Here is a 13,988-nt window from a genome sequence, read left to right as displayed (position 1 = left end):
TAAAAAAAATAAAGGAGACTTACCAACTATCTAATAGAGCAAAGCCAACGAAAGTTGGGACCCGCAGATGCTCAAGGCACTGAAGGCCTAAGTATCCTAAATAAGTAGTTAAGCATCCCAGGACCAGAGGCTATGAAAACTTGGACAGAGTGACCGGTTTTCATTTTTACTGCCTATGTTGTGACCTTCGAAATGGTCGTTTCGAAATCGAAGAAACTTGTAGTAAAAGGTGATTTAGATGTCACGGCTGTCGTCTGAGGAGTGGGGAGTCGTCTTAAGCGTCTTAACGTTTACGCCATATAATACGCCTCATATTGTCTTCAGATACACTTACCTCTGATCTGTTTTCGCTGAACCTTCCTGCTTGACAGCGAAACGTACAAGATACATTCAAACACACGTTTTATTTAGAGGACCATGATTTATAAACCGCTGTATTGGGCACTGGCCACCTTCATATTTGTATATGTAAGTCGAATTATTTCACTTATACTTTTACCTGCTTGAATCGAATGTATAATATGTAAAGTAGAGATTACTTAAAACAATGCAGAAGATCAGAAAATTATACACAGTCGCCTTGTTAAATTACTGCACTGTTAATGATTTGTATAAGATTTTCACTTGGTGTTGTGCATTTTTTTGAACAAATTTAATACATTTAACGTAAATTATAAAGGACACGTCTGGCCATTCTAATGTTCAGTATTGCAAAAAATAGTTATCAGATTTCGACCAAATTTGGTGTTGGGATCTATATTGAAAGTTTTAATCCATCTTATAATTTAACTCTGAGACATTTAAGAGTGGTTGGTGATCATTTACTATTCTTAAAGGTTTTATGTAATACTATTTATTAATGTGTGTTTTGTCATAACAGTTTCCATGATATGGTGATTATTTTCTGTTGACGGATTCGGGTTTTGTGGAATGGTATGGCAGCCGTTCCCATAGTAACCCTGTTCAGGGATACGTACCATGTAAATGTACTCTGTACAATGCAGCGCACTCATTATAACGTCGACATAAGGTCATATTTGAGATTATGGCGTAGTAAATCGTATTATATTCTTTAATTAAGCGAATTGATATAAAATTGTATTGGAACGTCACGTTGTAGGAGAAACTATTAAATAATCGCCTCCACACAAAATCGAGTCCTGTAAATTTGTACACTATTGCACGTATCAGCTCGTGTTCTGGCACGTATCTGTATGACATATGTTTCGGATGTTCCATGACGCCATTAGTGAACTTCATCAGTGGTCTGTTTTGGTATTGGCACCTTTCAGTTCTGCTATGACGGTGTCAGCTGACTCAATTTCTTGCGTACAATTCAATTATCAGGTACTTTCAATACGAACAGTGTTTGTAATTACGGCAAGCGAACGTTTAAGAAGAATGGGGAAACAATGTTTGATTTCTTTCGAACTTCTTGTAATTACTCTGGTTCTTTGCATTTCAGGTGTTATGTATGGCTAAATGTGCAGATAAGACATCAGACTCCAGTAAGTAATTTTTGCAAGGATTAGGCTTGGGAGATTGAGTCTTGTGAATTTCACTCTTCTGTTCGTGCTCTCTCAGGCTACCTACATAACCATTGGTCGTTGATAGATTTATTGTTGTTTGAGCAGGGAGTGCATATTTACTAGAGGACACTATTGTTTATTTTCATCGGTACTTAGGTTCTTGAGGCGTAAAATGACGCAAAGGGGGCCGCTATATGCAATTTATCAGCTGTACGTTGTCTGGAAACACACAGATGTTTCTTGAAGCCGCCAAGTGCATAAATTTGTTAACACAGATCATATATAAATTACTTATTTTCGTACATAACCACGGATGAGACTGAGAAATTCAAGATAGAGTTACCTGTTATAGACCATCGTGCTTCGTGCGTGTTTGACGACACCGTGTCAAATACAGAAGTTATATAGCCTTGTGAGTTAATTGGGAAGGATGTGAATGGATAAGAATTCATATTCGTTTCAAAATTCTTGGACTATAAAACATTACGGTGATAACTAGTTCTAATATCGACTGGGTTGTCAGCTAGAATTACATGTTTTTCGTGATTGTTCTCAGTCTCTTCGGGTAAACGTCGGGATATGATTTTTGAAACACGCTTCAGCAGCCGCCTTCGAAATCCTTAACGACTTACCTTTCATAAACACTGTCTCATTTAATTCGAAGTTATATAACCTCTGAATTTGAAACATTATTATTATTATTATTATTATTATTTTTCCAAAGTACATTACGTTTGTATTAACTCCACGCGGCAGAGTTCTTCTTAAAACGCTGATACACGCTTAACAGATCAAGAAAATCTCCGCGTCTTATTAAACCACAAGAACCTGACGCTTGAGCCTATTCTGAGCCATATAAATCCAATCCATATCTTACCTCACCTACTATTTATTTAATTCATTACATTGTATTTTCCCATTTACATCATTCGCTCTCGAATAGTGTCTTTCTTTCAGATTTTCCGTCAGAAGCCTTAATACATTTTTCACCTCTTTGCGTACTACATATTCTGCCCATCTTATATCCTCGATTTCACCTTCCACAAATATGAATCCCCTCATTATGTAATTTTCTAATAATTTCGTCACTTCCTTTCTTTTGGGTTCGAGACTTCAATCCTAAATACAAGAAATAGTATTCTTCTCAAGAATTGTTTTTCTGAAATGCCTTCGGTGTATCTCCTACTGACAGACCAAGTTTCAAACCCATACAACCTTCATTATGCTAATAAATGTGTAAAGAATCGACTAACAACACACAGATTAATTCTGTTCGACACGCAAAATTTTCCTAAAGCACTCTGTTTTATTCTCAGGCATCGCACTGACAAACCAACTGTGCAAACTTTCGCATGATTTAGAACCTTTCGCGCCTTGGTCGCATCAGCTCGCGACTGAGGTAAATGATGCTGGGAGTGGTGCTGAGGTATTCGTCAAGCAGCTGCGAGACGACTGCAGGAAGTTAAAAGGTAGAACACAATTCAAAGAAATGTACTTAAGTGTGTGGATAAAAGCTCAACAGATTAAACAATGATTTCGAGATTAACATATTCACTGCCAGAAAGAAAATCATCATTCTAGCAAAAGTCAATAATATTCCAATATGTTCCAAAAGTCTGGGAGCCATGGAATAACTCTGTTATTTGGCAAAATATTGGACAATTCGAAGAGATACGATTTGTAGAACGTGACATGTTTCCTGTCTGAATTGTTGGATTTTTACCTAGGACGAGCCATCTCGTCCTTGGCCCCCCCAAAAAATTCCAACTTCTGATACAGAAAACAAGAGATTTGGAACAAATTTTCTAGCTTTGTATTTTATAAAATTACAGAGTTCTGTTATGGGACATACTGTACATCAGATATTCCAATATCCTCAGGACCTTCATAGTTTAAAGATAAAGCTTAGAAGGATTAACACACGAAACTTTGTGAAAATGTGTTTGGAGTTAGAGTACGTGTTCTGAGTTCAAACTTGTTATGACAATCATGGTTCCTGGGCTCGCAGAATAATATTGGCCTGTAAACTGCCAGCAATGAAAACCCTAACACGTCTTGTTTATATTCGGTCCCTGTAAATGTCTATGTTATAAAATTAACATAAGTATCGGTGCATGAATTGGGAGCAGCTATGTTGTGAGACTGCAAGTTTATCAATGTTTCAGCTCGAACTTTAACTGGGGGCGAGAAAGTGGCGATCGCCAATGGATTGCGAAATTTTGGCACGAATTCCAGGATCGTCATTGCCAATTTGTCCAAAATGACTACTGGAGGAGGATATTTAATGGACCAATTTTTTGTCATTGCTGATAAACTGAATCCAATAACGGAGAAATAAGGAGCGACTTATGCAACCGGTTCAACAGAAAACGGAATTATAATAATACTTGTGTCAGTAGGATGGTTAGGATATGGGCTGGTGGGGTTCATCTCTTATCTTCGCCACGTCTCAGCATCCTCTCCAACGGATGCAACGTGCAAAACGGGTCAGAGGGTGAAACAGACCACTCACTTCCATCTAGTGTCGGTCTTAAGAAACGTGGAGCTATACTTCCAGACACTTGGCTTTTAATTAACAATAAAATCAACTTTTATGTTTATTGTACAATAACATATTTGCTTCAATTTGTATGCTAATGATTTCATTGTAGACACATTAATAAAGAAAACCCAAAAAGAGAACTTATGTGTTTATGTCACGTGTTGACGTCTGTTTGCCAGTCTACGCTGTTTGCTGTTTTAAGCTGTAAGATGCAAGTTCGGCTAGCGTGGCGCGTAATAACTCCATACTTCTAAACAGAATCTTCACGTTCTTATTGTATAAAGTACTGCCTGATTATTACATCGTGAGTGTAATAAGTAAGTACACAAGAAGGCTATTTACTTAAATGATTACAATAATTATTTATTTTAATCCGTCTTATCACAATATTTTAACATTTACATATAATATGTAAATGTTCCGAAATGTAAATCGATCAATTGATATGGAACATCAATGATATTTTATTATCTTAATTATAAGAAATTTAAAATATTGTATAATATATAACATATAATATGTAAATGTTCCGAAATGTAAATCGATCAATCGATATGGAACATCAATGATATTTTATTATCTTAATTATAAGAAATTTAAAATATTGTGATAAGACGGATTAAAATAAATAATTATTATAATATTCACAATATGACGCAATTACAATATCTTTTAAATGATTACGTTAATAGCTGGCTGTTTATAAAGCTACCGATTATGTTCATGCACTTTCATTCTGCTCGTGAATACACCATGCATCTGCTCCTGACGTTTCGCTCATATACATCTATCCAGCGCTAAAACTAGTAGAAAAAACGTCGATGGAAAACTACCCTTAGGCTAGAATCAGCGTGGAATTGGTTATAACACGTTGTCAATGAGCTGAGTAGAGCTAACGTGGTGGAAGTTAACAAAGGTATAGAGGGAGTTTTTTAGGTGTAGGTTTTAAATTTAATCACTTTCATAAATAAAAAAACCCATTTATATTACAGCTAATAAAATTTCCTAGCAAAACACTAAATATGGATGGGACAAGAAGTGTGCACCGGGTATTGGCTGGGAAGCCTGACGGGAAGAGAGCGCTGGGGAGACCTAGACGTAGATGGGAGGATAATCTCAGGCGTGGGGAGACCTAGGAGTAGATGGGAGGATAATCTCAGGCGTGGGGAGACCTAGAAGTAGATGGGAGGATAATCTCAGGCGTGGGGAGACCTAGGAGTAGATGGGAGGATAATCTCAGGCGTGGGGAGACCTAGAAGTAGATGGGAGGATAATCTCAGGCGGGATCTATGGGAGATAGGAGTTGAAGGAGACTGGATTTTGTTGGCCCAGGACAGGGTCCGGTGGAGGGCTTTGGTTAATTCGGTGATGAACCTTCGGTTTCGGTAAGCCATATAGTTAGGTAACACACCAAATAGCACGACATTTTACTTTCCTATTAACGAGAATCCTAATTCTATATGGAATTAAGAGGAATTTGATTTATACCACTTTAGGTCTGACGTTGGTGGTTCCTGGTCCCTTAGGACTTGCTCCTCTGTTGCTACGATTATTTTTCCAGGTTACGTACAGCGCTTAGATACGGAGTACAGAGACTGGTGATAAATACACAGCGTTTTGCTTCAAGCGACGTGGCTAATAGGTACTGCACGGACCGGAATTTGGACAGCCCTGTTATGGAAGGAGGCGATTTTCTCTAAAACAGCGCTCCTTTGTTAAGGCGTGAGCTGTCATCAGGATGACATGTCGATGATGGAAGACAAGTTCAGAAAATAATGAGCAGAACAAATCTGCTTCGTGAAGAGGAATGTGAGAAGTTTGAGTTAGTTTCAATTGCCAATAAAATGAGGCATAAATGTGCGGATTGTAGAATATATTGTTTTTTTTTTGGAAATAGTTTCTTGTGTGTTGTGTGGGAGGACATTTCATATTACACCACGTATCTGCAGTGCTTAATACAGTTTCGTGAGGGTTGCAGAGAGCTCCAGAGCTGTAGCAACCCCTATAATTTTTTTAAAAAAATTAAAAATTTATGTTTGTGTTTATATAATTCGTAACACTTTATTTCATCTATATCATTATTTAAATATTTCCCCTTACGTTGTCATTATCCACGAATTGGCTGAACTGATAGAAAGTCCACGGGTGAGGATTGCGAAGCAGAACGGGGCTATCTTCCGACTGCAAGGATTTTAGCGCGGCTAGCCGGTCAAAAGCATCGAACGCGTTTGGCTGTGGAGTGAGGGGCAGTTCACTGGTACAGCGCGTATAGGAGCTGCAGTCCCCGTAGCCGGCTTATAGTAAACACCCTTGTCCGTTACCACGTGTATTAGACTGGTTTCTGTATCACAAACTTTTTCGTGGTTATTGTTAATGAGTGTTGAATAATTCTGTGTGCTGACTATTTCTTGTTCTGATAATGAACTTGTGTTGGGCAAGGCCGTGGTCTAGAAAACACGGAGTTTTCCTCCGGGGGCTTCCCCGGTTTCTCCGTGGCATCCCAACAATTACTCCATTCACACACAGAAGAAGGCAATGGCAAACCACTTCTGGATCATCTGCCAAGAACGTATATGAACAGGTCCTAGTCCGAGAAAAGGATGGAAGGATCCTGTTCATATGGACCTGTCGTCAGACAGAACACTAAATAAATAAATAAAATGATAATGAGCAAAGGAAGTGTATCATAGTTACGGCAAATTACTTTTTATAAATTGTCTTTGAGTGAAAAAAGTGATGTAAAAACTCATGGCCGCCCTCTTCCGAACTTAGAAATAGTTAAAACATCGTCGATCACGTATGGGTTTTCTCCTGATGTAAATTTACTTTTCATTTATTTACATTGTTTTGTGTTGAAAAACTATTCTGATTTTTCTCCTTTTGCGCAGAACTACCACTTCTCAGACTCACGAGCTGCCACTTTTGGGTTGTATATTCAGGTCTTGTACAAGTTGTGTTGACTGGTAGCATGTCCTCATTTACTGCACTGCTCGCTGCCCAGACACACTAGCGGCTTCTTAGTCAGGTCTCTCGTTTCAGGTCGTGGACCAGCGACCTCACTTAAATGGCCCACACCTTGATATAGTCCACCTGCATAGCAGCGCTGTCTTCATCTACGCCGAGCTGCCAAGAGGAGAGCCACTGACGTCGACCATTCCAGAAGTCTGTTGAAGCCTGTAGTGAATTTCATCGAATTAGGAAGAGCAGGCGAGTGGAGAATTTATATTAGACCCTGAGGTCGGTAAGATATAACTTGATACGGCTGACATATTTAATTCTCAAGACGAAATAGTGTCTCTAAATCTCCTGACGACCGACGCTATTTCAAGTGTAGGAAATGTATGTATATCGTATAATGAAATGGAAGGGCAGTCATGGGTAATAAACATTGAATTTTAAACAGACTGCATTGGCCTACTTCAAGATGTAATTCCGATATCCCCTGGGACAGAATGCGTTTTTATCAGGATATTTATACTCGATATTCGAAGTTGATATAATTGCGTCATATTGTGAATTAAAATTTAATTATTCGTGTTTTTCCCCCATCTAATCACATTTTTATTTATTTTTACCTTATTACATTTTGTCTTCTATACTCGTTCTTTCAAGTTCAGTAATAATTAAAAATATTTTAAATTATTTACGTTACAGGCCAATGTTAAACCACTATCACTTCAAAATATACCCTCACTCCAATGAATTTGGATGTAAACATCATCAGAAGTTACACAACAACAGTAATTAAGTTTTAGTTTATAAGATTATAATTTTTAACTTTTAACTTTACACCTGAAGATGGTTCAATGTAACCGAAACATGTAGTAAAAGGATGTACCAAATATGTAAATGATATTTTAATATCTTATGTATAATTTTATTTATATACAATTGTGATTAGACGGAAAAAAAAACACGAATAATTCGATATTCATATCATTGGACCTACGTGAACCGAAATGAAATTTATCACATAACGTGTAATATGGACCTCCAAAACAAAACCAAATCTAAATTCGCCCTGTTGGAATAGACAGGACATTGCTGACGGTGGTGAATTCTTCTTTCTTACCTGGGGCGAATTATTACTCCATGGTTTACCCCCTGGATTGTCTGCATTGTCTGGAAAGTATCCGTTGACTCCACCCACTGCCAAGTTCAGGATCAAATAGAACTGAAATAGCATAGAAACTTCTCTTAATGCATGCAAAAAAAATTTATGATACTAACTGAAACACGAAATGCACTAATAATTCAAGAATGTGAAATTCAGTACCTACCTTCTTCGTTAGTTATTGATTTTGGAACTGACACGGCGAAGGCAAAATGAATATTGGCCGGGCATCACAATCCTAATGCCAGGGTTACTCATACATGTATTATTTATTTAATCAGATAATCTTCTTGCGTTGACAACACAAGAATTATAATTGATACTTAATAGTACTTTCGAAACATATATTTCACCATTTATTTCCAGTTCTCCTAGCTTACCTGTTTGTCGAAAGGCGCCATTTTCGTTCCGTATTTCCATGGATTATCAGCAGTCCCAATGGTTGAATTAAACTCAGCAAGATCCCAAAATCCACCTTCTGGTGGAGTGATTCTGCCAAGTTCCTCATCATCAATAGCGAATTTTAAGAAATCTGGAAGTAATTAAGTATACTATGATAAATTTTATCCATCACGTACTGTAATTACAAGGCAAATAATTAAACGAACTTTGATATTAACCGTTAATAGACCGGGGAAAATATTCGGAATTAAATGCAATTTCCAAGTAAAAATAAGTCTCTTATCAGGGGCTGAACTTCTTTATGTATTTTAGAACATTCACGCTAAGGTGTTATTTAAAACTGAATCTAGTCGCGATTCTTTGTTTGCGTTTTATTTATGAAAGTAGCCACGGTGAATCTTTGGCCTGCTGTAAGCACAAGATACTGACGTTTTGTGTGGGAGCATTTTCGAACATTATGCATTTCTTTTTGAGTGTCGGCGTTAGGAATATGTGAATCTTTATATGGAGGTACGTGTTATGATTACCTGTAAATAACTGTTTTAAGCAGTTAACATTTACAGTTCCGAAAGACGTGACTATGCAAAATATCGATGGTGTATTGGAAAATTTATTATAGTCGGGTTCTGTATGCTGCTATTGCAAATGAAACATAATGGCATAACCGTTTCCATAAATTGTTTGAGTACTTAGAAGATGGATGCCAGTAAAAGTGTTAACTGCTACTACACTACAGTAGATCTCACCTGCGGTCCATTCCAGTTGAAAGCGATGGAAATCGTGGTTGAAACCCTGGTCCGTTTCCAAACGTTTCTCGAAATGCGCCTTGTGCCACCCGCTTATGGGCCAGAACGGACCAAAATGCAGCGTCGACGAACTCAGTTCAGTGCCAATGTTCAGATCGTGCACGGTCAGATTCTTGTTCCCGCGGCCCTCGGACAAATCGATCTCTCCTGAGGCCGGCCAAGATCCATACTCGTTGTAGCGTGGCAACAGCCAGATTGCTTAACGACGATAAGAAAATAATTAATTCAGTAGCGTTAACTAGAATATCGTTGGGACTATCATTGTCCGGTTCGTTCCCATTTTCATGTCGTGAAGACAGGGATTATGAAACGTCCCTGCTCATTGAACAGTCAGTCACTGAGTGTACGTGAAGTCCCTTACCCGGCCATAACCAGTCCCCAGTCGGCAGTTTTGCCCGCACTTCAACTTTTCCGAAACAGAAGCTGAAAGATTCGACCGTTCGTATTCTTGCAGATGTGATCGGGTTCAGGACATGTACACTTGTTCCTCTTCTCTCACACCCCCAGTCCGACGGGTTTGTACATCTGCAGGAACACAAGATCAAATGCAGGCAAATTAGTATAGCGATACGTGATGCTCTGGAATTTTATCGCTGAGAGACCTGGACCAAGTGACCGACGGTCCTGGCTGCAGAGGTTTCTTGCGTTCACACGTATAAAAGAAAATGACTTTGAAGCAGCGCACGACTATCTCCACCCAAATTCGTACTATTCAGCCACCTTTCCAGCTTTTTCGAAAATTCATAACCGTTTCAGTCGAAACAGCATCATTAAATAACTTAATAATCAATTAGTACACAGAGAGACCATGGAACAAAGTTTGATATTTTACTGAGCAAATAATTTTTGTTTTTATTGTTAGGTAACTTTATGGTGTAACCGAAAAAATATTTTAAACAGAAATATTGGATCTTAACGAGTAACAGGATTATATTTTTTGTTACGTAGAAATTTTTGGGTTTCGTGTAAAATAGGAATGGCCTATATTTGGGCAGTAAAGACCAAAATGTAATTAGGCCGAAAATAGGTGTAGAGCACGTTTCATATTTGTTATGGTCCTTAGATTTGCTTTAAAGATGAAACAAGGGGGCTCACATACGACCTAATCCACAATATCTGCCGAAGGATTCAAACGATACACATACAACGTAAATTAAACCCTTAAGTAATGTGGCCTTTGAAATAAATTAAAGTAAACGAAACATTTGAAGTCTAGCTCTACGTGGTATTTAATATTCCCATTTTATTTGGTGACGTGAAACGAGTCTTATCAGATTCTGTTGACAGACCCAGGAGATCCTTAAAATCTCTAAACAAAGCGCCAAAACCAGAATATGCCCAAAAAATTTAGGGTCTGTAACACCGAGTTTGATCGATCGGTCATTTCGATGGATATGACGAGAATAATTAGTTGTTTTCGAAAAGAAGATTGCGATAAACAATGAGCACAAGAGAATAAGAAAAAAATGAGTAGAGTCTGAAAAAGATTGCCGTGCACACTTACTCGTCTGCTGGAGCCCCTCCGTACAGCTTGAGTGTTCCGGACGAAAGGAAACGTTCTCCGTGTTTGTCTGCTGTTAAGGTCGGTTTGATGAACAGCTTACCGTCCCTCACGAAGCTGTTGGAACGATTGTTAAGGTAGATCTGGAATTCCCAGTTCTGAAACAGATCGCCACACCAAATTAACGTTGCGAACACTCCAAGCGACTTTACCGAGCAGGTTAACACAGTGATGATATTGCAAGACCGTGTTTGGTATGAGTCCGAGCCAAATCAGATACACTGAGACTCTCTTGGGACTCCTCAGGACCTTCCAGTTAAAGGCCTCATGATGAGTTAAAATATTTCACAACCAGACGACGACTCGAGTCATTTTCCATGACCATTCTATCATCCCTCGCTTAAGGACACTTCAGAGTACGAAACTTATATAGGGCGTATGGAATAGGGCAAGGCCTGCTTCAGATGTTACTAGGACCACGAAATGAAGGAAAATGAGATGTGGAGAAATACAGACTAAATTTTAGTCGGAAACGCAAATGGAAGACATTATTTGAGAAATACAGGCTTAGATGAAGAGGGTAATATTAAAATGGATCGAAATGTGGTGTAAGGACTTTGATGTGAATTGGTTCGGCTAAGTTCCACTAACAGGTTCTTCTGAAGACGACGATGAATCTTGGAGGTCAAAAAATTGATGAGGAATTTCTTGACTAGCTGAGCGATTATCAGTTTCTCGAGGAGGCCTCTGCCCCATGCAGTTAGCTATTTCATTGTTTTATATCCGTGCAGTGAATTTGCACAAACCGTACGCTTAAAATGTCAGACAGAAAACAGTGTTCGTTCTGCTTAAGCGCCATTGAGTGACCGGAGAATGGAGATCGCTCCCACCAATCAAATTCGTACATCCGCGTGTCCTTACTGCTTATACCAGAAAATTAATACTACGTGATATGTGAAGCCCTATTGGCTTAACTTTAATACGAAATTCCATGAAAATCGACCGACCAACTGGCACGCAGATGCATTGACAGATATCACAGCTATTTCATTCATAATTTCTGTTGAGAAATGATAATAATTAGGACACAATGACGAAAATTTTGTTTGCTTGGGAAGGTTTTTGAAGTCGAAGGTGTTAATGGTACGTACCCCACCTCCTGCTGCAGTTTTCTCGTGGTTCCATGTCTGAAAATCGAAGGTGTCGAACTCTTCGTTAAAGATGAGTTCTCCGCTGCAGATTTGTGATGGTGCCTTGGTGCCACTGGCAGTGGTAATTGAGGTGCCACAAGCCGACGCGTCGGTGGCGACTGCGCATAGCAGCAACAGAAGTGATTTCATGACGTGTGCCCTCCTCTATGCGAAATGTTGGTGTTCGAGATGCGACGGTGGTTTTATTGCGGCAGAGAGGATGACGCAGGCAGGCAGGCTTGTGCTTCACCCCGAATACCGTTTTATCAGGGAACTTATCCGCTGGAAGGTCATATCCATTTTATGAACAGAAGCATGGATTTGCACCGGAGTACATCTGTGTACGTGTTGCGGTAAACAAAATAAATTAATTAAACTGTTAGCAAATGGACCAAAACTACTTCTAAACCAATTTCAGTTTGTTACCGTATTTAAAGGAACTACATGGATAGCTCAGTCAGTATAGTGACTAGCTACGGGCTGGACGACCATGGTTCTATCCCCGACGGGGGCAGAGGATTTTTCCTCTAGCGTCTGCGTCCAGACCGGCTCTGGGGCCCACCCAGCCTCCTCTACAATGGGTGCCGGGGTCCTTTCCCGGGGTGTAAAGCCGGCCGGGGCGTGATGCTGACCTCCCACCCCCATCTAGTGCCGAGGTCAAGGAAGAGACGAGCTATACCGCCTCTCACCCCAAACGCCTACATGGCGTATAGTGGGACAAACTTTACTTTACTTTTTACGTGTTCTTACCTTAAAATATCTGATACGTTATTTATTTATTTATTCATTCATATTATCAACCTGTATGTGGTTTCAATAATGAAAAATGTCTAGTACTTTGTGTAGTGTCTTTATTTGCGTTATAAATTGAACCTTGAGTTTGAGTGTTTGCAAAGTACTGGTTTGGAAATTCCGAAAGCCCATGCGGGTGATAATTGATTCATGCAGGCAGTAACTTTGAAAGGACTGATAATGCACACAGACAGGCAAGACAAGACACCTCATGTGGTGTAAGGACGGTCCTAAGAATGTTCAGACAAGAAATAACGTCAGTACGTTGGAAGAGCTTTGTGTTGATACAGATACTGTTAAAAAAACAAAAGAACTGACCTTGTAAAATTTCAATAAATATGCCTGTTTTCTGTACTAAGACAATTGAAGGTTTGGCATTTTACTTCAATATTTGCAATTGACGTGGACAGTTACGATGTCTTAATAATATGGCTGTCTTCTTGATTGTAGCGCCGCGTAGTCTCGTAGAAGTTTACCAACGTTTCAGAGGTCGTTGCTGCCTCCATCATCAGGACGATGACTAAGTATTCATAGCCCTGATGCCCTACAATATATTTTTGTCTTTTTAATTCACTCTATTTGTCTTCATTTTTCGATGTTTCTTTATTTACTTATCTTACCGTTTTTTTAAAAAAAAAATCCCTTCACTCCATTTTTGCCGACTGAAATATCCCTTACCCTCTGTAGCACTCGTTTCTGCACGCTTACGTTAGCCGATGACTAAATGTACATTCCTACCCAGTAACCTTGACCTTAAACGGGTCTAACCTTGGAATATCTGAAACCGACTTAAAGCGAATAAGCTTTCTTTCCTTCTCAAACTTCCTCTCGAAGAAATTCGATAGTACGGGCATAAATGCAACCTGTGGCTTACATTTTAGCGCACTGTGTTCTTTACTAATGGGTGTGGAACATGGTCTAAATGAAGAATATAAGTGAGGAGGATGTTGGTAAATAAAGTATTATGGAGAATATTTTTCTGGGAGGGAGTAATAGGAGAATGGAGAAAATTGTACGAGGGTCGCTCATTAAGTAATGCCCCACATTTTTTTCCTCAGAACATATTTATTCAAGATGGCTCAAATTTAGTGACAATATAAATCAATGTTTCC

The 13,988-nt window shown here is 39.0% G+C and overlaps 2 protein-coding genes across 2 annotated transcripts; one reads left to right on the top strand and one right to left on the bottom strand.

Moving 5' to 3' along the window:
• The first annotated feature begins 296 nt into the window (after positions 1-296).
• Positions 297-4,211, top strand: LOC110828291 (uncharacterized). The gene is made up of 4 exons (XM_022060864.2): positions 297-468; positions 1,466-1,508; positions 2,846-2,998; positions 3,695-4,211. Exons 1-4 carry the CDS (start codon positions 418-420, stop codon positions 3,865-3,867), a joined length of 420 nt encoding a protein of 139 aa, XP_021916556.1. The 5' UTR covers positions 297-417; the 3' UTR covers positions 3,868-4,211.
• Positions 4,212-6,869: 2,658 nt separating this feature from the next.
• LOC110828287 (beta-1,3-glucan-binding protein) lies at positions 6,870-12,299 on the bottom strand. Its single transcript, XM_022060860.2, has 7 exons — positions 12,046-12,299; positions 10,898-11,052; positions 9,755-9,918; positions 9,334-9,591; positions 8,566-8,717; positions 8,144-8,245; positions 6,870-7,245 (listed from the first exon to the last, which is right to left on the bottom strand). The coding sequence occupies exons 1-7, from the start codon at positions 12,232-12,234 to the stop codon at positions 7,132-7,134; spliced, it is 1,134 nt and encodes a 377-aa protein (XP_021916552.1). The 5' UTR covers positions 12,235-12,299; the 3' UTR covers positions 6,870-7,131.
• Between the last annotated feature and the right edge of the window lie 1,689 nt (positions 12,300-13,988).

This window comes from Zootermopsis nevadensis, unplaced genomic scaffold (assembly GCF_977971745.1).
Source record: "Zootermopsis nevadensis isolate Lab colony 2312 unplaced genomic scaffold, Znev_1.0 Znev_ptg000022l, whole genome shotgun sequence".
Lineage (NCBI taxonomy): Eukaryota > Metazoa > Arthropoda > Insecta > Blattodea > Termopsidae > Zootermopsis > Zootermopsis nevadensis.
Note: the sequence above shows the minus strand (reverse complement) of the source record. Positions and strands in the feature narration are given on the sequence as shown.

Coding starts and splice junctions, on each gene's coding strand:
- LOC110828287 (XM_022060860.2), bottom strand. CDS start 12,234: ATGAAATCACTTCTGTTGCTGCTATGCGCAGTCGCCACCGACGCGTCG. Junction 11,053..12,045: donor AAACTGCAGCAGGAGGTGGG/GTACGTACCATT, acceptor GATCTGTTTCAG/AACTGGGAATTCCAGATCTA. Junction 9,919..10,897: donor GGAGGGGCTCCAGCAGACGA/GTAAGTGTGCAC, acceptor GTGTTCCTGCAG/ATGTACAAACCCGTCGGACT.
- LOC110828291 (XM_022060864.2), top strand. CDS start 418: ATGATTTATAAACCGCTGTATTGGGCACTGGCCACCTTCATATTTGTA. Junction 469..1,465: donor CCACCTTCATATTTGTATAT/GTAAGTCGAATT, acceptor TTTGCATTTCAG/GTGTTATGTATGGCTAAATG. Junction 2,999..3,694: donor CGACTGCAGGAAGTTAAAAG/GTAGAACACAAT, acceptor TCAATGTTTCAG/CTCGAACTTTAACTGGGGGC.